This window comes from Sciurus carolinensis, chromosome 8, assembly GCF_902686445.1.
Source record: "Sciurus carolinensis chromosome 8, mSciCar1.2, whole genome shotgun sequence".
Classification (NCBI taxonomy): domain Eukaryota; kingdom Metazoa; phylum Chordata; class Mammalia; order Rodentia; family Sciuridae; genus Sciurus; species Sciurus carolinensis.
This window is the reverse complement of record NC_062220.1, coordinates 35,430,368-35,451,314: the sequence shown is the minus strand read 5'-3', so window position 1 is coordinate 35,451,314 and position 20,947 is coordinate 35,430,368. Positions and strand designations below refer to the sequence as shown.

At 35.4% G+C, this 20,947-nt stretch overlaps 1 protein-coding gene across 3 annotated transcripts in view; it reads left to right on the top strand.

Annotated features, from left to right (window-relative positions):
* Cftr (CF transmembrane conductance regulator) overlaps positions 1-20,947 on the top strand; it is a 155,688-nt gene that overhangs the window by 129,562 nt on the left and 5,179 nt on the right. For all 3 annotated transcript variants that reach the window (XM_047562587.1, XM_047562589.1, XM_047562590.1), the window contains exons 23-24: positions 4,124-4,279; positions 13,452-13,541. In XM_047562587.1, coding sequence (XP_047418543.1) covers positions 4,124-4,279; positions 13,452-13,541 — 246 coding nt within the window. The remainder of the gene's footprint in view (positions 1-4,123; positions 4,280-13,451; positions 13,542-20,947) is intronic.

Here is a 20,947-nt window from a genome sequence, read left to right as displayed (position 1 = left end):
TTTTCTTTGATCACCACTGTGGGAACATGGTAGAATTTCTGGAGATAAAATTCATGCAAGTTTAGAGGTTCCTGATGACTGGGCCCCCTTAGACTTGCTTTGCCTTTAGCCTCACCCACACTGTCTCCAGCAAGTTGTCAGTTAGAGTTTAGGCTTTCTTACCCTGGGGTGCTGGTTCCCTCAGGTTTCTGCTTGGTGACTTCTGTCTGATAAGTTGTGATTCTCTTTATCTGCTTATTAATCTCTCCAGTTTTTAGAGGATAGTGGTTCTCACTGTGACCTTACATCTCTGGCAGATTCAAGAAAAGTTGTTGATTTTCCACTTTGCTCAGCTCTTCTCTTGTTTGGATGGAGTGACCACTTCCATGTTCTGCACATGTCAGACTGGAATCTGGAGGCCCTTTATTATTATTTTTATCCTTTTATCAAGCACATTGTCTAGTTTAATAAATCTTGAATGAATGAATGAATGACTTATTCCTACTTTAAAGTCATCTGCTTCCTTAGACTAGGAATTGATTCTTAAAATGGCTTTCTATCTTAAAGATGTCATTTCTATTGCCTTGCCCTTAAGAGTTTGTGACAGCATCTTGCAAACTATAACAGAGTATATTTCTTAAATATGCAATTTTGGGTATCCCAAGATACTCAAACTTAGTTGTGAGCTAATTACTCTTCTTTGGAAAAGAAGCAATTGAAAATTCAAAGTTTAAATGGACACCTCCTTTAATTTTTAATGAATTTCAATGTTTGTGGGTATATGTGGGGAATAGATGAAAAAAATTAATATTTTGTGCAGTGAATTATTCAATCTTCACATTAAAATACTCTGTCCATAGGAAATGCTTTAGGAAAAAGGTGTCCTAGCCCTTTATTTGCTCTTAATCAAAGTCTTTAGTTCACAGAAATTATGCTTTAAAAGTTTTTATTTTCAATGCTTGAGGAACATAACACCTTTTTTTTTTTTTTTTTTTTTTTTTTTTTTTTTATGGTGCTGGAGATTGAACCCAGGGCCTTGTGCTTATGAGGCAAGCACTCTACCAACTGAGCTATATCCCCAGCCCCACATAACACCTTCTTTATAGCTGTTACTTCAAAAATATTTTTTCTTTCCAATCTCAAATAGCTTTTTCTTAAAATTTTTTGATTATTTTTGTCTTAATTTTAATAACCAGATTATCTTCCCCCAAATAGAGTACCTCTTCCTTTCTTCTTTTCCTTTTTCTCCTGAAAATGTAGGCTAAAGTTTTAATTTGGAGTCAGTTCCCTTATGATAAACCTAGGCTTAATTCTCCAGTTGGCATATTATAGATATCATTGTACTGGAAAGTCTAGTAATTAAAGAAATATTTAGTAGTTCTTTAAGTTCTATTTTTTGGGTGATTATTGCTACTTTCTCTATTTGTACTCCCTTCAAAATACTTCAGTATCCAAAAGTGATTCATAAGAAGAGCAAGGGTCCAGATCAGATTAGCACCAGTATCTAAATGCCTGTTTGATTTCCTAAACACATATCCCATTTCTGTCTTGGAAAAAATTGATGTGCAATAGATGTATCGTTCAATAATTTGAATAACATATAAGTTTTATTAATAGAAATAAATATAGGAACATATAAAATCTTCAATTATATATGGTACAGTGCTTGCCTAGATGCCAGAGGCCCCTGAATCTAAATTTCACTCGATTTGATGTCTTGATTTCTGGAGACCACAAGGAAATTTAAAATAATTACAATAGACTTCCATCTCTTGCAGTGTTAAAATTGCAAGTAAGACCCTGTAAAGGAATATACTGAGACTGTTCTATGCATGGTACAATGCAATCACAACTAGCACCAAACTGAACAGTGTTTAACTCTCCACATAATAGTTTGATATATCTCCATCCAATTCTTAGAGAGGAGGCACATTGAAATTACTAGAAAACACTGACTTGGAATTAGGATATGCCTTAAAAGCTTATTTGTGGGAAGTACTCTTATAAATCCTGGAAAAGAATTATTATGTGCCAATTATATAAACAAGAAAACTTAGGTACAAACCAATGAGATTCCTTGCTGTTGAAAAACTTGTCAGACATAATTCATTGCAGTTCAGTGATAGGAGGAAACCTGAGCAATAGTTAAAAACTTTAAAGCTAAAAAATATTTATAAATTGACTTAATCTAGTTGTAAAACTGAATTTGTTTTTGAAGGAAAGGCAACTTGGTCATTTATTTTATGCATCAGGACCCTGACTGATAACAGGGATTTAGGCCTCAGGGTACTTTTTACCCCATATTCTTGGTATGAACTTAGAGCAAATTACTGTCACCTATTGAACCTCCCTTTGTTCTCTTACCTTCTGTCTCACTTGCAGTGTGCATATTCATATTACCTATACAAAGCTCTACTACTGTGCTTGAAAAATCATGACAAAGGTGTGAATGTACTTTTGCACCATGGGCTTATTCAGAAATGTGCATATGAAATTCTACAAGGTTTAAAATAAAGGTTCCATTTGGCAATTGACGAAAATTAAGTAAATCCATTTATTTGTAAGATCAACTAGATATGTATGTTTATTCATCTACTCATGTCCTTCCATCAGACTGTCCCTCAGTCAATTCAAATAGGTATTTCATTGAGAACTTTATGTAAGCCAACCATGATGTCAGATGCCAAGAATGGAAAACAAGATAGACACACTACCCTTGTTGAACTTTATAGTTTTGGTATGAACATAAGCAACAACTGAGAAAAAATAATAACCAGTTGTACTTAATACTGTGAAGAAACACAACAGGGAGTTGTGAATAACATTGGTTTGATTTGGTTTTCTCAGTTGTCTCAGAGAAAAACAGTTGTGAAAGTTCTGGTTTAGAGGTCTTATTGAGGGATAGGAAGACCATCATTACTGTTATTATTGCTTACCAGCTTATCCCAAAGGTCTAGTTTATTATCAAGTTTCTATAAATATTCCATAAGTTATTGTTATCATGGGTGGTTATAAACTCTAAAACATTTATGGTGGTCCACATACTAGTTCTGGTTTACCAACTAGTTACTGGCCTATGATGAAATAAGTATAGACATTCAGAGTAAGCTTTTAGAAGTTCATTTTTATTATATGTTTTTAAAGTGCTAATTTGCAGTGAATTGGGAATAAAAAAAAACAATCGTTCATTACAGATCATATGAAAAACACTATTCTAGAAGATAATTTGCTAAGTTCTATTGTAAAGAGGCCAAATGATTAAAAAAACAAAAAAGAAAAGAGAAGGAAGTGAATTAAATTCCCTCACTAATCACTAAATGTCATACAGTTTATTCTCTAGTCAGTTAGTGACTGAAGGAACATTCCATCCCAACCCAACCCACTTCCTCAAGAGCTGGGATTTGAGCTGACATTTGAATACACAGTTGGGGTATTCCATGGGTCTCCTGCCATACTTGTCTCCCCCCAAGATGTATGACATCCTTAATTCCATGCTACACTCTTCCAGACTAGATAACAAGAATAACTTTTTTATTTTTTACTTTTCCTTAATGTCCTTTTCGCTCCCTGAATTGATTTGATGACTTTTCAAGTGCTTATCCAATCCTTGGATTCACTCAGCCTTCTTTGGGTTTATATATCTCCCTGAACATATTCTTGTTTATTGTCAGGTCTGAACTTGACACTTGCTTACTTTATTAGAGAGAGTATCTGAATATTAGACCTATCTTGTATTAATTAATTTTAAAGTTTATTTCCATGTTTGGAACTAGATCAGGTGTATATCTCTGCTTCTGACTCAAGCTCATCCTTAGAAATGATGTGCATTAACACATTGACTTTTCTTTTCCTTAATGTTGAATGTTCATTTTCAATCTTTTTGTTGTTAGTAAAGGTCAGTGACTATCAGGTGTCAAATTCCTTGTGATAGCACTATTTCTGCATTCTATTCTAGGGTTATTTTTCCCTCCATCAATTGATCAGAATTGGGAATGTTCAAAAGGGTTAAGTGAGTAAGTGAAAATCTTCCCCTGATGGCAGGAGAAACAATTCCACTGGTTTTTATTGAAGTACAATCCTGAATTGCATTTATGGTATGGTATCTGTATGTCATGAGAGTAATTCCATCACTTTTACCCCTTAGGTGGGTCTCCTGGGAAGAACTGGATCAGGGAAAAGCACATTGTTATCAGCTTTTTTGAGACTGCTGAACACTGAAGGAGAAATCCAAATTGATGGTGTATCTTGGGACTCAATATCTTTGCAACAGTGGAGGAAAGCCTTTGGAGTGATACCGCAGGTGAGCACAAAGATGTAGCCATAAAGAAAGCAACTGAGGACACTTTTGTCACTATTTGATGCTTGCACTCAAGAAATTCAAATTTGTCTGCCAAATACATTTGTTATTTATTACCGTCTCTTTTTTCCTACAATGCCAGAAAAAAAAAAAAAAAAAAAAAAAACCATAGGAAGAAAAAATGTATCTAGAAGTATGGAATTCTTTATGACATGTAGTTATTAAAATGTCCATAGTTTTTGATAGCATTTGTCAGAAGATACACTTTACAGCAAAAGCCTGGGGCTTTTGCTTTTATCAGCTTTTTTATTTTTTTCCCCCTGCTTCAGTGGTCTGAGCTCCAAGTTAGCAGTTACAGCAGGTTGAGAATTGCTTTGTGAGACATGAAAGATGCTCCTAAAAACAGCAAACACTTGGAAGGTGGTAGAATTGAAAGCAGAAAATGTGTTGGTTGCTTTTTGTTCTTTGGATAGGAAGAACCATGTCAGATTAATCTGTAACTTTTTCCCCCCTCTTAAAATGTCACTCTTTGATTTGGGTCAAAAGAACTTCTTGTCTCATTGGCTTAGTACTATTTTATCTGTGTTATTGTACAAGTGCAATTCTTATACATGAGAGAAATAGCAACATTTTCAGTTTAAAATAATCTAAATGAAAAACCAAGAAATATCTTTACTGGGTCCCAAACTGAAAGGCATTTGCTGTATTTGCTTTCATCTCTTTGGGTATTCATTGTTTTAATAACTTTTGTCCCTTCGTACTAGTGGGCTCTGATTCATTCCTCCAGTATTCTAACATATCTCAATTTTTAATACAAAATTAAAATTCCAGGCGTATCTCCAGGTCTATTGACTCAAACCTAAACTGAGAAAAAAGCTTGTATGTCTTGATAGATTACTTTTGGGGGACATTTGCTCCCTTAAACTAATGAGGCACTAAATATCAAAACTGCTAAACTGATGCTTTTAATTCATTTGTTTGGACTTTGCCATGTTGCCAAAAGCTTAATCCTGGCTGGAGTTTTGAAAACAGTCTTGTTTTCTCAAAAAGAAAAAGCAGAATTTTGGATGGTCTAAAGATAAAGAAAAACTGGAAATACAAGTATCCCAAGGTGATAGCATTAGGCATAATAAAAATGCTGAAGAACATGGAATAGAATCTGGTTGTTAGAGAAGTGTTGTTATACAGTTAACTAGGTCTTCTGGTTCCATTTTTAACTAACAATAATGAAACTTTTGGGTTTCTTGTTTTTGTTCACACAAAGCTGTCTGTTAGAGTCAGCCAAGCTCCAAAAGTCAATTTCAGTCTCACTGGGGATCCTTTGATTTATATGCCATGCAGTGGACACTTTTGTATTCTTAAATGTTCTACTTAGGAAACTAAATATGCAAGACCTGGAGGAACCCAATGGGCCAGAGTTATGAAAATTGTGTATCTTGCCTTTCTGATAAAGGAAATCTTTCAAGCTTTCCTTTGTTTCATTTTTCCTCTTCCATGGCTTTAAGCTTTATTGTACACTAAGGAAAAAATGCTTTTAGAGATTCCTTCTGAGATACTTGATGATGCTGACATAGATACTTTTTACATATGTATTTATGACCCTGATTTCTGGAATTAACTCAGTATCATAAGCATGTCTGTCGACAGAATGTGCTATTTCTTCCATGCTGACAGTTTTTGACTATTATGTGCTAAGGAAAGGGGTCAAATTCATATGCTAACTAAGAGATGTTTTTATTTTCATAATTTTTTTGAAAAGTTCAAATTAAGGAATATTTCCTTCCCTAGAGTTTAATCTTTAGAAAGAAAAGAAGGAATTAAATATCCAAGGAGAGATCATTTTGTTTGCTTTTTCATCATCCTATCTTCCAAACCTTGCAAAGGCGTCATTCTGAAGATCTCTGACATTGACCTATCAGAGATTGCTAGGTTAATTTGACACTGGTCTACAGAGACATGAAAGAGGAACTTTGAACAAGAAACTTCCCCTTTGTCTCATAGTGATCCTGAAACTTTTCCTGTGGAATGACAGGATACCAATAGTTTTGTCAAGCCTTTGTAGTTTTTTTTTGTTTGTTTGTTTGTTTGTTTTTTAATTCTTCTATTCTACAACTAGAAAGCAATCTTGGAGAATACTCCAGCCTGGAAAACAGGCTATTGTATATATTTCGAGGTGAAGCCTCTTTAATTTGTTCTATTATACCTGTTAGCATAATGTGAGGTCATGAAGAGAAGGCAACGAGGTTTACAGTCAAGAGTTCTAATGGCTTAGGTAGTTCAAAACACCAAGGATTAAAATTGTTCATTAGCCGTGAACTTATTAAACACTTAGTTAATTGAAAAAGACAATAATTTTCAAATTTATATTTAAAGCTTTGGGTTTAAGTTTGAAAGACTGCAAGCTATTCTAAGTGAATGCCTTGACATATCCTTGCCATAAACTGTATGATCCAAAAATAATCCATGCCTACACATGACTCCTATCACAGAATTGGGACGTCCTTTGTTCTAGGGGATGTCAGGAGGGCTAAAATATGTCTATAGATATGAAGGATGAAAATGGGGATGTGGTCACTCTTATTCTATTTAATAATAATTAACAATTGAGCAATTAATTGTTAAACCCCTTCTATATAAAATTTAAAATACTGTAGATTTTATAGCTATCTAAAATGTATAGGTAATGTTTGTCATTCATCTGTCACAGTAAGGCCCAAATCTGACCTGTAAGTTTTAATGAGAAGTGCAAAGTTACACTCATTGTCATATTTCAGATCAAAGGAAGAAATATTATGACCAAAATGATAAATCAAATACAGATAATTAGGTATAGTCTTGGCCAAGGTGTGGGCTCATCAGGGGTGCTGTGGATAATTCTGCCAGAAAGCCCAGTCCCCATGCCACCTGTTACTCTTGCACCACGTCAATGTATCCTTCTTTTCTCTACCCGCACTGTTAGGTTTTCCTCATCTTGTTCCTTGCATGTCTCCATTATACGTGGCACATAAACCAAACTTTTTAAACTAACATTCCGACTGTGTGAATTTGGGATTTTTGACTCCAACTCAAAATAGTCCCAGATGGAATCTAGGGCCTTTTTTATAAATCTCTCCTCAAACTTCTGAAGTGTCTAATGCTACAATCATCTGTGTATTTGTTTAATATCTACTTAGTATTATAAATACATTGCAGACATGCTAGTTAAAGAGGCAACATTTAAACAAAACTATCAAAAAAGGAAGCAGGCTAACAAAAAGAATACAATGGAAATACTAAATAAGACATTTTTTTTCTTACTACTTTTTCTTTTCCAAGGCACATAAAACAATAGCTTGCCCAATAGGAATTCCACATCCATTGTTTTGTGCTGCATCACTAAATTCTTGATCTCTTTCACGAGGGGTTATGGTTCTATTGATATTGAGTTTTAATTCATGTAATCTTAGGTAAGTAATCTCTCTGTGCCTTAGATTCCTTTCTGTAAAATGGGTATAATGCTAGTAACAGCATCATAGAGGTTTTTTAGGTATTGAATAAGTTGATACATTTAAAGTTCTTAGTCTCCTCCCTGGCTATTGTGAGTACAATACACTGTGTTCTGGTACTAGTTGTTATTATGATTTTTTTATAGTTCATTGAGGACAAAGTATCATGTCTCCTTTTTCTTTGTATCACATTAGGGGTATATTCTGTGGGGATGAATGAAGTGTGGATAGTTTCACAAAGAAAGTAATAGTGAAAATGAGTTTTAAAGGTTTGTAGGTTTTAGGAAGGTTGAGTGTTTGGGGTTCCAGGCAGGGAGATTATGAACAAGCACAAAGATGGTAATTAGAAAAAGTCAGGGGTGGGCAGAGAATCAGAGATTATATGTGAGGGGTAGTAAGAGAAAAAAGAAAGACTTGGTAAGTCCTGACATGGTCCACAAGGCATGGGCTCACCCTTCTGGAGTGAAAGGGTGGTAGAACATTAATGGGTGGTGGAAAGACTTTGGGGGAAGGAATGAGAAGCAGGGAGACTCTAAAACTGTCCAGCTCTGATGTGATGAGCATCTGAACTAAACGTGAGGATAGTGGGGTGAGGTGCCAAATTCAAGGGAGAAGAGGAAAATAATTGTTGAAGATAAAAGGGCAGCACAATCTTGCTATTTTGGAGCCTCAAAGTTTGAAATTTTTGATACTGTTTTCAATCAGGAAAACATTTTGAATACTATCTCTGAAAAAGTATATACTAACAAGTTGTGGGATAAAAATGCTGTCAAACACTAAAAACTTTACAAGAAATAATTTAAACATTTACATGTGAACATTTACATGTAAATATATGGCATGCACTTTACTATTATAAAATTAATCTGTACTTGTTATAAACCTTTAATAGTTCTGACTGAGAAATATATTATTCATCTTATTCTAGGTGTTCTTGAAAGCAAAGTTCTGCTTGTTTTTGCATATTTTTCAACATTCTCTAATGCAACTGTGGATCTTGATTAACTACATTGGATAGATTTTTTTTTTTTTATGGTACTGATTCAGAATATCAGAAAATGTTGCAAACATTGTCAAAACATGACCACTGTGATACCTGCAAGCATTTGGGCCAGTCTAAACAGAACTACACATGATCTGTCTTCTCTTCTCCTCTCTTCTCTTCTCTTCTCTTCTCTTCTCTCTCTCTCCATATATGTATTTCCCCTTTGGACCAAAATTAATAGCACTATATGTTTCAGGATAGAGAGCCATTCCTCCTACTTATTTAATTTGTATTACATTCAGTCATCACAGAAGCAAAATTGCTTTTTTGTTTTCACTTGACATCTAGTGCTAGAGCATAATGCCTGTTCTGAGAACTCCATGTAGGCTCAGCTGTTTCCTGAGTGGAGGGGTTAAGGAGAGAGTTCAAGTTTAGTCATGTGGTGAACAATGGAGATCTCTTTATTCTTCCCTGATTCTCAAGAATTGCTCTTTATACCATACATGACATTAAATAAATATCAAATATTTGCATACCCTAACTTTCTTATTAGTGAATAGTTTCTTAAAAGAGAGATAGAGAATCATTGTGATTGATAGTTTCAGGTACTTTTTTTTTTTTTTTTTTTTTAAACCTGTGCCAGTTGGCCAAATCATGTAACTTCTCAGGCCCTGGCTGTTTCATTTGTAAACCAGTGGAAAAGGACTCAGGTGACCTCCAAAGGCCTTTCAGCAGCAGAGAAGAATTTGTGGAAAGTTCACACCGTTTAGAAAACAGAACTAAGACACCCACTGGCACCCCTGGAAGCTTGAGAGTGCCAGATCCTATTTGTAATAGAGGAATGGAATGTCTGATTGATTGTATGAAATTGAATTCTAACTGAACCAGTTTGTTCAGTTGGATTTTCTGTAAAATTAAAGGAATACTCAGTTCATTGCCTTATGCTAGACAATAAACTGTAAACAAAAAACCTATAGAATTTCTGAATGCTAACAAATCTACCACACTTAAAACTTTTGGATGTTTGTTCCAACAAACAGCTGTCTTCCTTCATAATTGCAAATATATATCCATTTTAAATAAAATTAATTCATATGTATTATGAATTAATACATATGTAATATATGTGTTGTATATAACATTTGCTAAATAGTTCATATAAATTATTAGGCTATTATGAATAAAAGTTAGATAAACCATCTATTAAATAATTATAAAGAACCAGCAAAGTTTTAATGGGTTGTCAGTATTATTCTTTAAAAGACTATAATACTTGTAAGCATTTAGGACACATTTTAATAAACCCTCTCCACAACCTTCTGAGGAAAAGCAAAACAGCTGGTAGAAGTTACTTTTCAAAATGGAAGAAAAATAACATTTATGTTGAAGTTGAACTCTGACTTTGATGTTTTTATATTTTTACTTCTTATCTTCACATTCACCTACTCATTCATTCCAGCAACATTTATTGCACTATATATTATGATAGGGAACTGATTAGTCATGTGGTGAACAATGGTGATCTCTATCCTTTCCTGAGTCTCAAGAATTAATACAGGATGTAGAGGGTACACAATGAAGTTATAATCTAATAGGAGCAATGGATATTAAAAACAAATTGCCCACAGTTGCATATATAATCTTAATATTTTGAAAGGGCTTATTCAGTTTTGAAGCAAGAAAGATGTCCTAAGGAAATTAAATTAAATTTGAAATACAAAGAATGTAGTTGTCCCTGGGTCAAATGTAGAGGATGAAATTCCTAAGCAAGGAAAATGAAATATATGAAGAAGCTAAGGAATTGAAAGAATGCCAAAGTGTCTGGAGTGAAAAAAGGAAAGGGAGTAGAGAAGGGTATAGATGAACCAGAGGAAGAAGAGGCTAAATCATATAAGGTCTTGTAGGCCATCTGTAGGACAGTACATTTTGCCCTGAGTACAATGAAAAGTCATTTTATAAAGAATTAATGAAATGATCCAGCTTATACTTTTAGTGCCTTGCTTTGGTTGCCAAGTGAGAATGAATTGAATGGAAAGTAAGAGCATAGTAGAAGAAATCATTTAGGAAGCTCTTTCAGTGGTTGGGGAAGAGATACTGATGAATTGAACCATTCAGTAGAAGTAGAAGTTGAGAAATCCATTGATTTGACAAATAATTTTGGAAAAAAATCATAGGACTGATGATTAATTTCATTTGGGAAGATCAGGGAGAGAGAAAAGTCATGGATGAGTCTCAAGTTCCTGGATTGAGGAAATGAAGGTGTTGAATACTGAAATGGGAAGCACAGAGATGGAGTCGATTTCAGAAGAAAGGTGGTACTTCCCATTTTAGAAAACAAAAAAATGAGAAAGACAGGATCCCTGTTTGCATCCAAACCTTGCATTGCTGTGGCACTTCTGCAAGCCACAAGGCTTTCAATAACTGTCTGCTTTGAAGCTATAACACCTTTGGCCTCTGTCCACAGTCTTCCAAAATAATGGCATTATTCTATCTGGCCAAAGTAAATATTTCTGTTGTGTGCTTCCTTTGAATGTATAAGCCTCCTCCAAAGTTATGAAAATGCTGTAGCCCATTTGAAGCTCTTCAACTCAGGCCCTGCACAGGAAGAGGAAGCTAACCCCAGAGCAACTAAGTCTCTGGCTACAGGGATGAATAACTGTGTTTAAATAAAACTATGCTCCCAAGCCCTGATGAGCTCTTCATGCACCCCTGTCCATCTTTTAATCTTTGCTGGCTTCAAATTGATTTGGGGATGGGGGACTGGCCCAAAAAGAACCTGAGACATTTTGCTGTGGTGTCGAGGAGCACAGATTTGGAGACAAACACACCTACCTGGTTTTGAATTCCAGTTCCTATTATCTAGTTGCTCAGTGACCCCAATCAAGTCACTGAACTTAATTTCCAAGTTGCTATTTCTTTATATGCAGTAATAGGATTTATCTCATTAGGTTGGTATGATGATAGAATGAGATAACACATGTAATGAACCTGCCCATGGCATGGCACATGGTAAGCCTCTCTGTGGTGGAGATCACTTTTCTGAAGCATTTGATGTTGTCTGATACTTGGTTGGCCCACACCTTCTCAATAAGTCAAGGAACTTTTAAAATCAAGAACTGTAATATAAAAAGAAATATATTAAAAATAGTAAATGGCAGAATTTTATTGGCAAGCTTTTGAACTTTAGTTACTAAATAGACCCAACTGGTTAAATAATGAATTGATTCAAATTCTCAGGACCACTTCTTGTTTAGTTCTCATTAGTTTGTCAGAATTCTCCAATAATGTCCTTTGTCTGCTCTCTTTAGCTCATTTGGACACTACTCTCATGTACTCAGAAGCATAGAGCTGGATGCACAGATAGATCCACCATATATCTATGATCCTGTGAATCATACATTCATCTCATATCCGCCTCTGTAGAGCAATGTCAGTGTCCCTCAGGAAGGTGATTTTAATACAGGTCAAGAAATATCCATAGTAAGACTTCTGGTTGCCCTCTCTAGAGAATTCCTGAGACATTTGGTAATAACATTGTTCTTTAATCCATAAATTATGCCCCTAAAGATTAGGTCTCCAATATGATCCTCCTTGAACTTGATAACTTTGGGGAGAATATGCTCTTTCTACCTGAGAGGTACAGACACTGTAATCTGGAACCAGCTTGCCTTGTGTGGTTCCTTACAGATTACATGGGTACTGAGCAGTCTGTCTTAGACTAAAGCAATTTGTGAAACTGAGACTCTGAGAAATTTAGTTCTTAATTCCCTTTAGTGAGTGTCATCAACCAAAGGCAAAAGAAAAAAAGAAAAAAAATATTCAAGACATTAACATAAAATTATTTTCTCAGCTGAATTATATATACAAAGGGCTAAATATTATTGTTTATGTTGTTATTATTATTTATTACATGAGCATTTCCTAGTGAAACAGTGATTTTCTTTTAAGACATTAAGTATTAAGCAAACTCAAATAGACAGTGATGTGGCAAGTTGAATGTCACAAGGAGAAAGCTGTGTAGCACTCTTTGCAGGCAATTAGACTCATTTCTCACCTCACCTCCATCAATCTCATCTGCCTTCCTTCTGTAACACACATGCAGTTTATCAGATATTTGGTTTCCACTCTTTCATCACTGATTTCTACTTGTGGCCCTCTCCTGTCTGGTGGTGAAAATAGAGATGTGTCCTGATTTGTAGACCACATGTGCAAGTGTGTTTGAATAAATGCCTGTAAGTTAAAGCATTTTCAAAATCCCTTAGGAAGCTAGGGTTATCAAAGAAATCCAAGGAAAATACATTAACAGAGTAGGAATGTGCTCTGACAAGTTAATTATAACTCTTAAATTTAATGTTTTTGAACTTCAAAATTTCATGTTGTATTTGCTTATAATAAGGAATATTGCTGGAAATAAAAAAATTTTTAAGTTTCCACAACTTAAAATCATCTCAATTTCCTTATTATAAGGACATTGGAACATTAGAGAAATGTTCACAAGAGGCTTCAAATATTGCCTTAATTTTCCTTTAAAAAATGGTACAAAGCAAGCATAATAAAATATTAAAATTTAAGAAAACCAAATGGTAAGTGCATGGATGTTTGGTACATTGCTTTAAGATTTTTTTTTCTGTGATGCATTTCACATTAAAATAAGGAAAAGGTGATATTTAGGTTATTTATGCTTTCTTCCTCTTTATTGTTATAGAAAGTATTTATCTTTTCTGGAACATTTAGAAAAAACTTGGATCCCTATGAACTGTGGAGTGATCAAGAAATATGGAAAGTTGCAGATGAGGTAAGGATACTAATTCAAATAATTTTGGGGAAAGCGGTAGTTCATATACATACAAAAATGGTTGTCACAGCTGAGATAATTTTATGCAGTTACCTTTGTGTGTTTGTGTGGTGCACACATACATACAACTTTAACAGGAGTACCCTGATCTTCCTGGAGCACCCTGTACTTTAGATTAACCCATTTCTCCTTTCAGGGGATTCAGGCCCTGTCTCAGTACATTTAGGCTAATAAAATGCCATAGACTGTATAGTTTATATACAACAGAAATTAATTTCTCACATTTCTGGAGGCCAGAAAATCCAACCAGTTTTAGTGCTGCTAAGAAACTGCTTCCTGGTTCATAGATGGTGGCTTCTTTCTGTGTAGTAGAACAGGTGAATGATCTCTCTGGGAGCTCTTTTACAATAGCTCTAATCCCGTTCTCAAGGGCACTGTCCTAATGACCTAAGCATCTCTCAAAGGTCTCACCTCCTACTGTCATGATGGTGGAGGTTAGGGTTTTGACATGTAATATTTTCAAAGGACAAAAACATTTAGATCTAGAATTAACCCCCTTGTTTCCCCCAAATGCATGTTACTGTCTTATACAAAATGCATTTATCTCATCTCAATAACCCCAAATATCTTAACTCATTCTAGCATCAACTTAAAAATCTAAAACTGGAAGTCTCATCTAAATATCATCTAAAAGAGAGATGGTGAGACTTAAGATATGATTCGTCCTTAAGTTAGTTGTTTTCTGCCTGTAAACCTTGAAATCACACCTTTTGTGTGCTTCCAGAATAAAATAATGGAACAGATATATGATAAACATTCCCATTCCAAAAGGGAGAATTAGGAAAGAAGGGAGTAACAGGTCCCAAGCAAAATAATCTTCTTTGGTTCCCTGTTATGTCCTGCAGGCCTACAAGGTAGGTGTCACACATTTCAGACACACTAGTGTGGAGACTCTACCCCCATGGCATTGAATGCCTCACTCCTGTTGTGACTCTGTGCCTAAATCCTGCACCTGTGACTCCCTCAGGCTAGAATCTAGCTGCCATATGATTCTAGCCTGAGGGAATCACAGGTGCCACTTTATAGGAAGGATGACCTTTCCTCCATTATCTAATACCCTGTGCCTCATTTCTGTTTGAGAAATCATCCAAATGGCCTCTACCATTCAGATATCTACTCATATTTTATTCATCGACACCTAATTATTCTTTAGTTTTCTCTACATATTTCCCCTTTCCCTTACCAGTATAACCTCCAGTGGTCCATCTACAACCATGTGAACTTTCTCTCGCATGCACCTCAAACCTCTTCCAGCCTCTACCCACTTCCAAAGCTGCCTCCACATTTTTAATATTTCTCGAAGCATTACTCCTCTCCCAGGACCAATTTTATGTCTTAGTCTGTTGGAGGTTCTAAACAAAATACCATACTGATATTTGTTTTTCATAGTTTTGAAATCTGAGATAACAACAGATATTTATTTTTCATAGTTTTGAAATCTGAGAAGTCCCAAATTAAGGCCCAGGCAGATTCAATATCTGTGAGGTCCCGCTCCCTCATGGATGGCTAGATTTTCACTATGTCCTTACATGGCAGAAGGAGTAAGCTAGCTCTCTAGGGCCTCTTTTATAAGAGCACAAATCCAAATCATGAATTGAGGGTAGTGTCTTTATGACCTAGTCACCTCCCAAAGGCCTCATCTTTTAATACCATCACTTTGGGGGTTAGGATTTCAACATATATATTTTGAAGGGACACAAACATTCAGTCTATAGCAGGCCCCATAGATAACATTACTTTTACCTTCTTCCATAAGCAATTTGCTTCAGAGACATGACTTAGGAAACACCCAAGTACTTACCTTGCACTGATTGCCCCCCTCATCACCTCTCCACACCTTCTCATGTACCCCCTAGATTCTGAAACCCTCACAGTACAAGGAGGAGGCTTTAGTTTAACCTGATATACTTCCCTGGGAAGTATAGGTTTATCACAGAAGGTGATGCTCATTCTAGAGTTCTTGAGAATGACTAGAATCTTCTCTGAAAATCAGCAAGAATCTTCTGCTTTCAGAGGACATAGTAATGAGCACTTCCAGGCAAAATGCCTCTTGACTTAGATGAGGCTTCTGCTGTCCCTTTACGTCATGAGGATGCCATATAGGAAATACATCAATTAAAAAGGAATCAGAATTCCTAAATAGCACTTTGTAGTCAACAGGTGACTGATTATGATTGGAAGCATTATACAGATGAGTTGATGGGTGGGGAGAACTAGTTAAATTCCTGATTCCTTTAACAGAATACCCTATCTATAAACTGATAATTTCTTAAAAGAAATATAGGCATTATGTTAAAGAGAAATAGAATATAAATTGTTCTCTTTTGTTAAACTTGAGTTTTAATTCCCAAGATCTAAATGGTGGTGAATAGAATCATGAGATCCAAGATTGTTGAGACTCAAAGTTCTTCTTAGAGAACAACTTTATTATACTATTTCCTGTACTTTTGGTCCTTGTCACCCGATTTCTGTTTATCCTAAATGTTCTTCCCTTTTCTGCCTCCCTTCAAAGTAGACCTTGCCAGGAGCTTTGAAATGCCTGTGAGTGCTAAACACTTACCCGTTGAGTGCCCAACCTTAACATGCCCCTAATAAAATGCACTTAGATTAACCATTTTCATTATCGAAGTTTCCTTATTACCCAACAAATGCAGGGATTTTAAAGAAAACATTAACTAAATTGCAAGTGACACATTTTAAGATCTTTGATGTGACTTCAGAGATTGAACTAACTATAGGAACACAGTGTGGTGGGAGAGAACTTGGGAAGTAAGACATTAGACTATAAAATCTGCAAGTAATGCCAAGAAACAATAAAGTTTACAGGGAAGCAGAATCATAAACTAATCTAAAATTTTAGAAGACATGGTTAAAACTTTAAGTACCCCTATAATACAAATATTTACATTTCTAGATTTTTATGTGGTTGGTTCATATTTGGATGTATCTTTTTGCTGATATTCTTTTTAAAAACAATTTAGTGTTTAATAAGCAAAGATGATGAGACTATCCTAACCTTAATACCAAATGCTTTGAGTAGTAGTGATACATTTTTGTTCAAGAAGCCCAAAGGCAGCAAACAAGCAGTAACCAGAGAATCAGAAAAAGGGATTTGGGTTTAAAGGTTATAAGGCCCAAGTTCTAGTCCTATATGGTTGATCACATGATATACAAACAGGAACATTTTTGGGTGTGTTAAACCAGAAAATGAACAAGACCCTGGAACCTGGTTTGTTCTCCACAGTGCAACTCCATCCACTTTGCAACCCTGGTGAACTTTCTAAACTCCATATCTGATTACTTTTTTCTTTCCTTCATATGTGTGGCTCCTTATTGCCTGCAGGACAAAGTCTATACTGTTTAAAGTGGCTTACAAGGACCTTCTTGTTATAGTCTTTACCTCTCTCATTTCCAGTGAGCCCTGCTTCACATGATTCACCTGCCCTGAATTTCTCTGGATTCTTTAAAGCACTGAGTGCTCTCTTCTCCAGGGGCTTTTTTTTACATGCTGGGAACCCACCTACACCTGGGAAACCCACCCAGCCTTTCCTGGCCTTTTTCTACTCCTCATTCAGGACTCTCCTTACACATTCCTTCTAGGAATTTCCCTGATGCTCCAGGTCCGAGAGAGGAGCCTTTCCTAAGTGTATCCTATACCTCCACACCTCTTGTAGCACTCCTCATACCAGATAGAGATTTACCTTGCATCCTGCCTGTGCCCCGCACCCTACAATGGTGCCATAAGTTCCTGGAGGTCAGATGTTGCATCCTATTCACTGTGGTATTGCCAGTACCAAGTGTAGTGTTGGACAAATGGATAGTGTTTGATGAATATTGATTAATTGAATGAATGAATGTATAAAGAATTCTTCCATTTCACATGTAATATGTCATGAAAACACCTTTGTGATTGATATGCAGCTAGTATTATCATCCCTATTTTAGTGATGAGTACACTGAGCCTTGAGAAATTCCAGGGCCTTGCTGGTAGATGCAGGACCAGAGCCTGCAGCCTTGACTCCTGGGTCCCAGGTTGCTTCTCATGTCAGCATTATTTGTAATGTAAGTACTGTGGCTGTTAGCTTTAGAATGAAGACTTTTTTTTTCCTTGTAATTGTTTGCTTTTTAGATTACTTATAAAAGTTTTCATCTTTACACACTGATAGTCTGGTAAGTCATTTTAGAAGAAAGCTAGCAAAAATAGTGGCCTTTTCAGTGAAAAATTTGTCCAAGGAGGCCTGCAGAGTTAGGAACAAAAGAAGTATCAAAATGAGTTGAGAGTGTTTATTTTTGTAATTGTCCACTAATGGACCCTTCAGTTAAATTTCAGTTCATGTTTCTGATTTTTTTTAATGTTCCTGACACAAGACCAAATTCTTGCTCCATAATAACATTCCAGAGTACACCAATAGCAAAAGCAAACATTTTGAATAAAATGCCTGGTCCTTTATAGACTGTTAAACATTTTTTGATATTTCACAAAATACTGCTTAATTAATAGGAGTTTGGGAAGTACATGTAATTTATTAGTTCAGCAGCACAAACCTGGAAAATTCTTTTGTTCTAAGGTTCCTTATATCCACAAACTCTTGATATGTTTATTTATTTATTTATTTATTTGTTTATATTAAAAACTATGTTGAGTGGAATGAAAATAATTAAAAACATCTAGATTCCAATAATTTTGAATCCACCTTAGTTTTGGCAGAATTAAGATAGAATTTATGCTTATTTTTAACCATTTGAAAAATTATTTGTGGTGATAGTATTAAAAAATGATATTGGGGTAGAGTTTTGTTTGTACATGCATTATAAATATGTGTATGTGTGTGTGAGAGTGATTCTGCTGTTAAATTATTAATACATTAATATTATACATTAATAATCTATATAATAATTTCCATTTCAATCTTATTATTCTTTCCCCATATTGTTCTTTGCCCATAATTCTTGGACAGTCATTTCACACTTATTATTTTTCTCCTCATCTGAACCATGTGTTCCTTCAAAGTACGGTCTCATTTTGTTGGTCTTTGAATTACCAGATCTGTCATAGTACCTCAAATTTAATAAACTCTTATTAAGAGTCTATTGAAGGAATACAAGATGAAGCAGTCATTTACATTCAGATGACCAGTAAGCAAATTCAAGTCATTCTTATCAGCACATATAGTTGGTAACAATACTTTGTATCTCTTCAAAACAATCACTAGTTCATCTTGTTTCTTGTTTTCTCTCCAAAGTTAGTGTCACTAACTTATGTTGACCTTTCCCTGGTAACTATGATTCTAGAAGACTTTTCCTGTAGTTCATAGTGAACAAAATAGTGAAATAGGAATGTTGCAGAATGCCTAGATTGGCCAGTCTTCCCTGTCATTCATTTTTAAAATTCTGTTCTCTAAATGTTGACAGTGATATATATTTAAGTATTATTTACTTGTAGTAGAGAACACACTTTGATCAGCTTTTACCAGAGGAAAGTGCAAAGCATAGCATATTAAAGTAACTTTTCTAGTGTGACTGTAGGAAATTAGTGTATGTCTAAGTGAATCTAGAGAGACTACTCCATGTTTACTCAAATTCCAATCCTGTTACTATGGGCATGATTTAACTGAATACTGTTATAGTACTTTTTGCTAATTTACTTTCCAAGGCAACTTGTGAAGAGAAAATCTTGGAACCTCCTTGTCACACTAAGGTAGTGTTTCTGCTCCAGAGCCTGCATTCGTGGGATTTCCCAGGTTCTGCAGATGCTAGTGGTTGCCATGGATTAGGTAACCGTAGCTCATGTGTGCTATAGTCTGTGGAAGCCTCTTTCCATCAATTAATTCAGTTAATCCTCATAATAAAACCCTTCAAGATCAATACTATTATTTTCTCCTTTTTAACATGCAAGGTAAATGACACTTAAAGTAACATGCCCGGCATTGTGAGCAAATGAGTGGAGGTTCAAAGCCAATTCTGTTTGACTTCAACACTTAACTTCAGTCTTTAACCAGTAGTTTCCTTGTTAGTTAATTTGCCTACAAAAGTACATACATACATATGTAAATGCATAAATATATAAATAAAGCTTCAAATACTGCTGATTGAAATACTGGTGATGAATCTGAAATAAAGTACCAACATCTCCATTAGTTTTAGGGAACATCTATTTTTATAATTTGTTTTGGTGGGAGGAATTTATTAAGTCTTAGAAGACTGACAAGCAAACTGATATGCCTTTGAGCATACTACATAATAGCAGAGCTGAACTATCCTTAAGTTTTGATTCATCAAATCTCTGTTTGGTTTGGATTCAGAATTCTAGGAGCTCAGTACATGTTTGTTGAATGAATGAATGAATGTGTTGAGGCTGACAATGTGCTGAGCTGAAGAGCATGTCTTTACCTTCAAGAAACTTATAGTCTTACAAGAAAACTACCAGAAATAGATGCCTGGCTGCCTTAAGGGACGATAAGGGGTATTAGGAGGATACTTCATGCTGCACAACAATACAAATGTGAGAATATCAAGTTTATGGGCAACTAAAAACTGTTTGATGCTGCCAGAACAAAAGGAGAGAGGACTCAATTCTGGATGCTTCGTGTACCTTGTGAGAGCCACATATTTTACTCTGCTAGGAAGTGAACGACTGTAGGATTTAAGACAGAGAAATTAAGTGGTCAAACCTGCATGTTAGGGAGATTTCTATTGTGTTCATGTGATGGGCTGATAATTCAATCAATCGATATTTGCAGTATGATGCTGAAGAAATAATGATGGCCCAGACTAGGTCACTGTAACAGGGGTGGCAAGGAAGAGAAGGATTTTAGAAGTATCTGGATGAAGTCCAAGACTATAGATAAATATTTGAAAATTGTTAGCTTATTGATAGTCATTGATACCCTGAAAATGACTGCAGTCAGAGGAGAATTGGGTAAGTTGGAATGGAAATAAGTATTCAGGCGACAGAAAAGGGGAGAGTTGTCCACATGTAATAATAGGAAGAAATGGTCATGGAGTATGATTTCTTATATGCCAAGGCAAAAATGCTTTTAGAAAGAAAAATGTTCCGTGATGCAAGACTACAGATGCAGTCTAAGTTTTTGAGATTTCTGTATGACAAAGTGGGTAAATGTTGAATGATAGCCAAAGGAGAACCTGGTGGCAAGTGAGGGTTTTGTTCTTATTTTAAGAGGGAGAGACCATAGCACATGCACAGGTAGAAGCAATAAAAAGCAAAATGTGGCAGACAGAAAGAATACAGGTCCCATAACTCCCTGCCTAGTACATTTTATTCATCTTAGATACTTGTATCCCAAAGTAGTTTTATGTTATAGTCTGCAAAATACATCAGAATAATC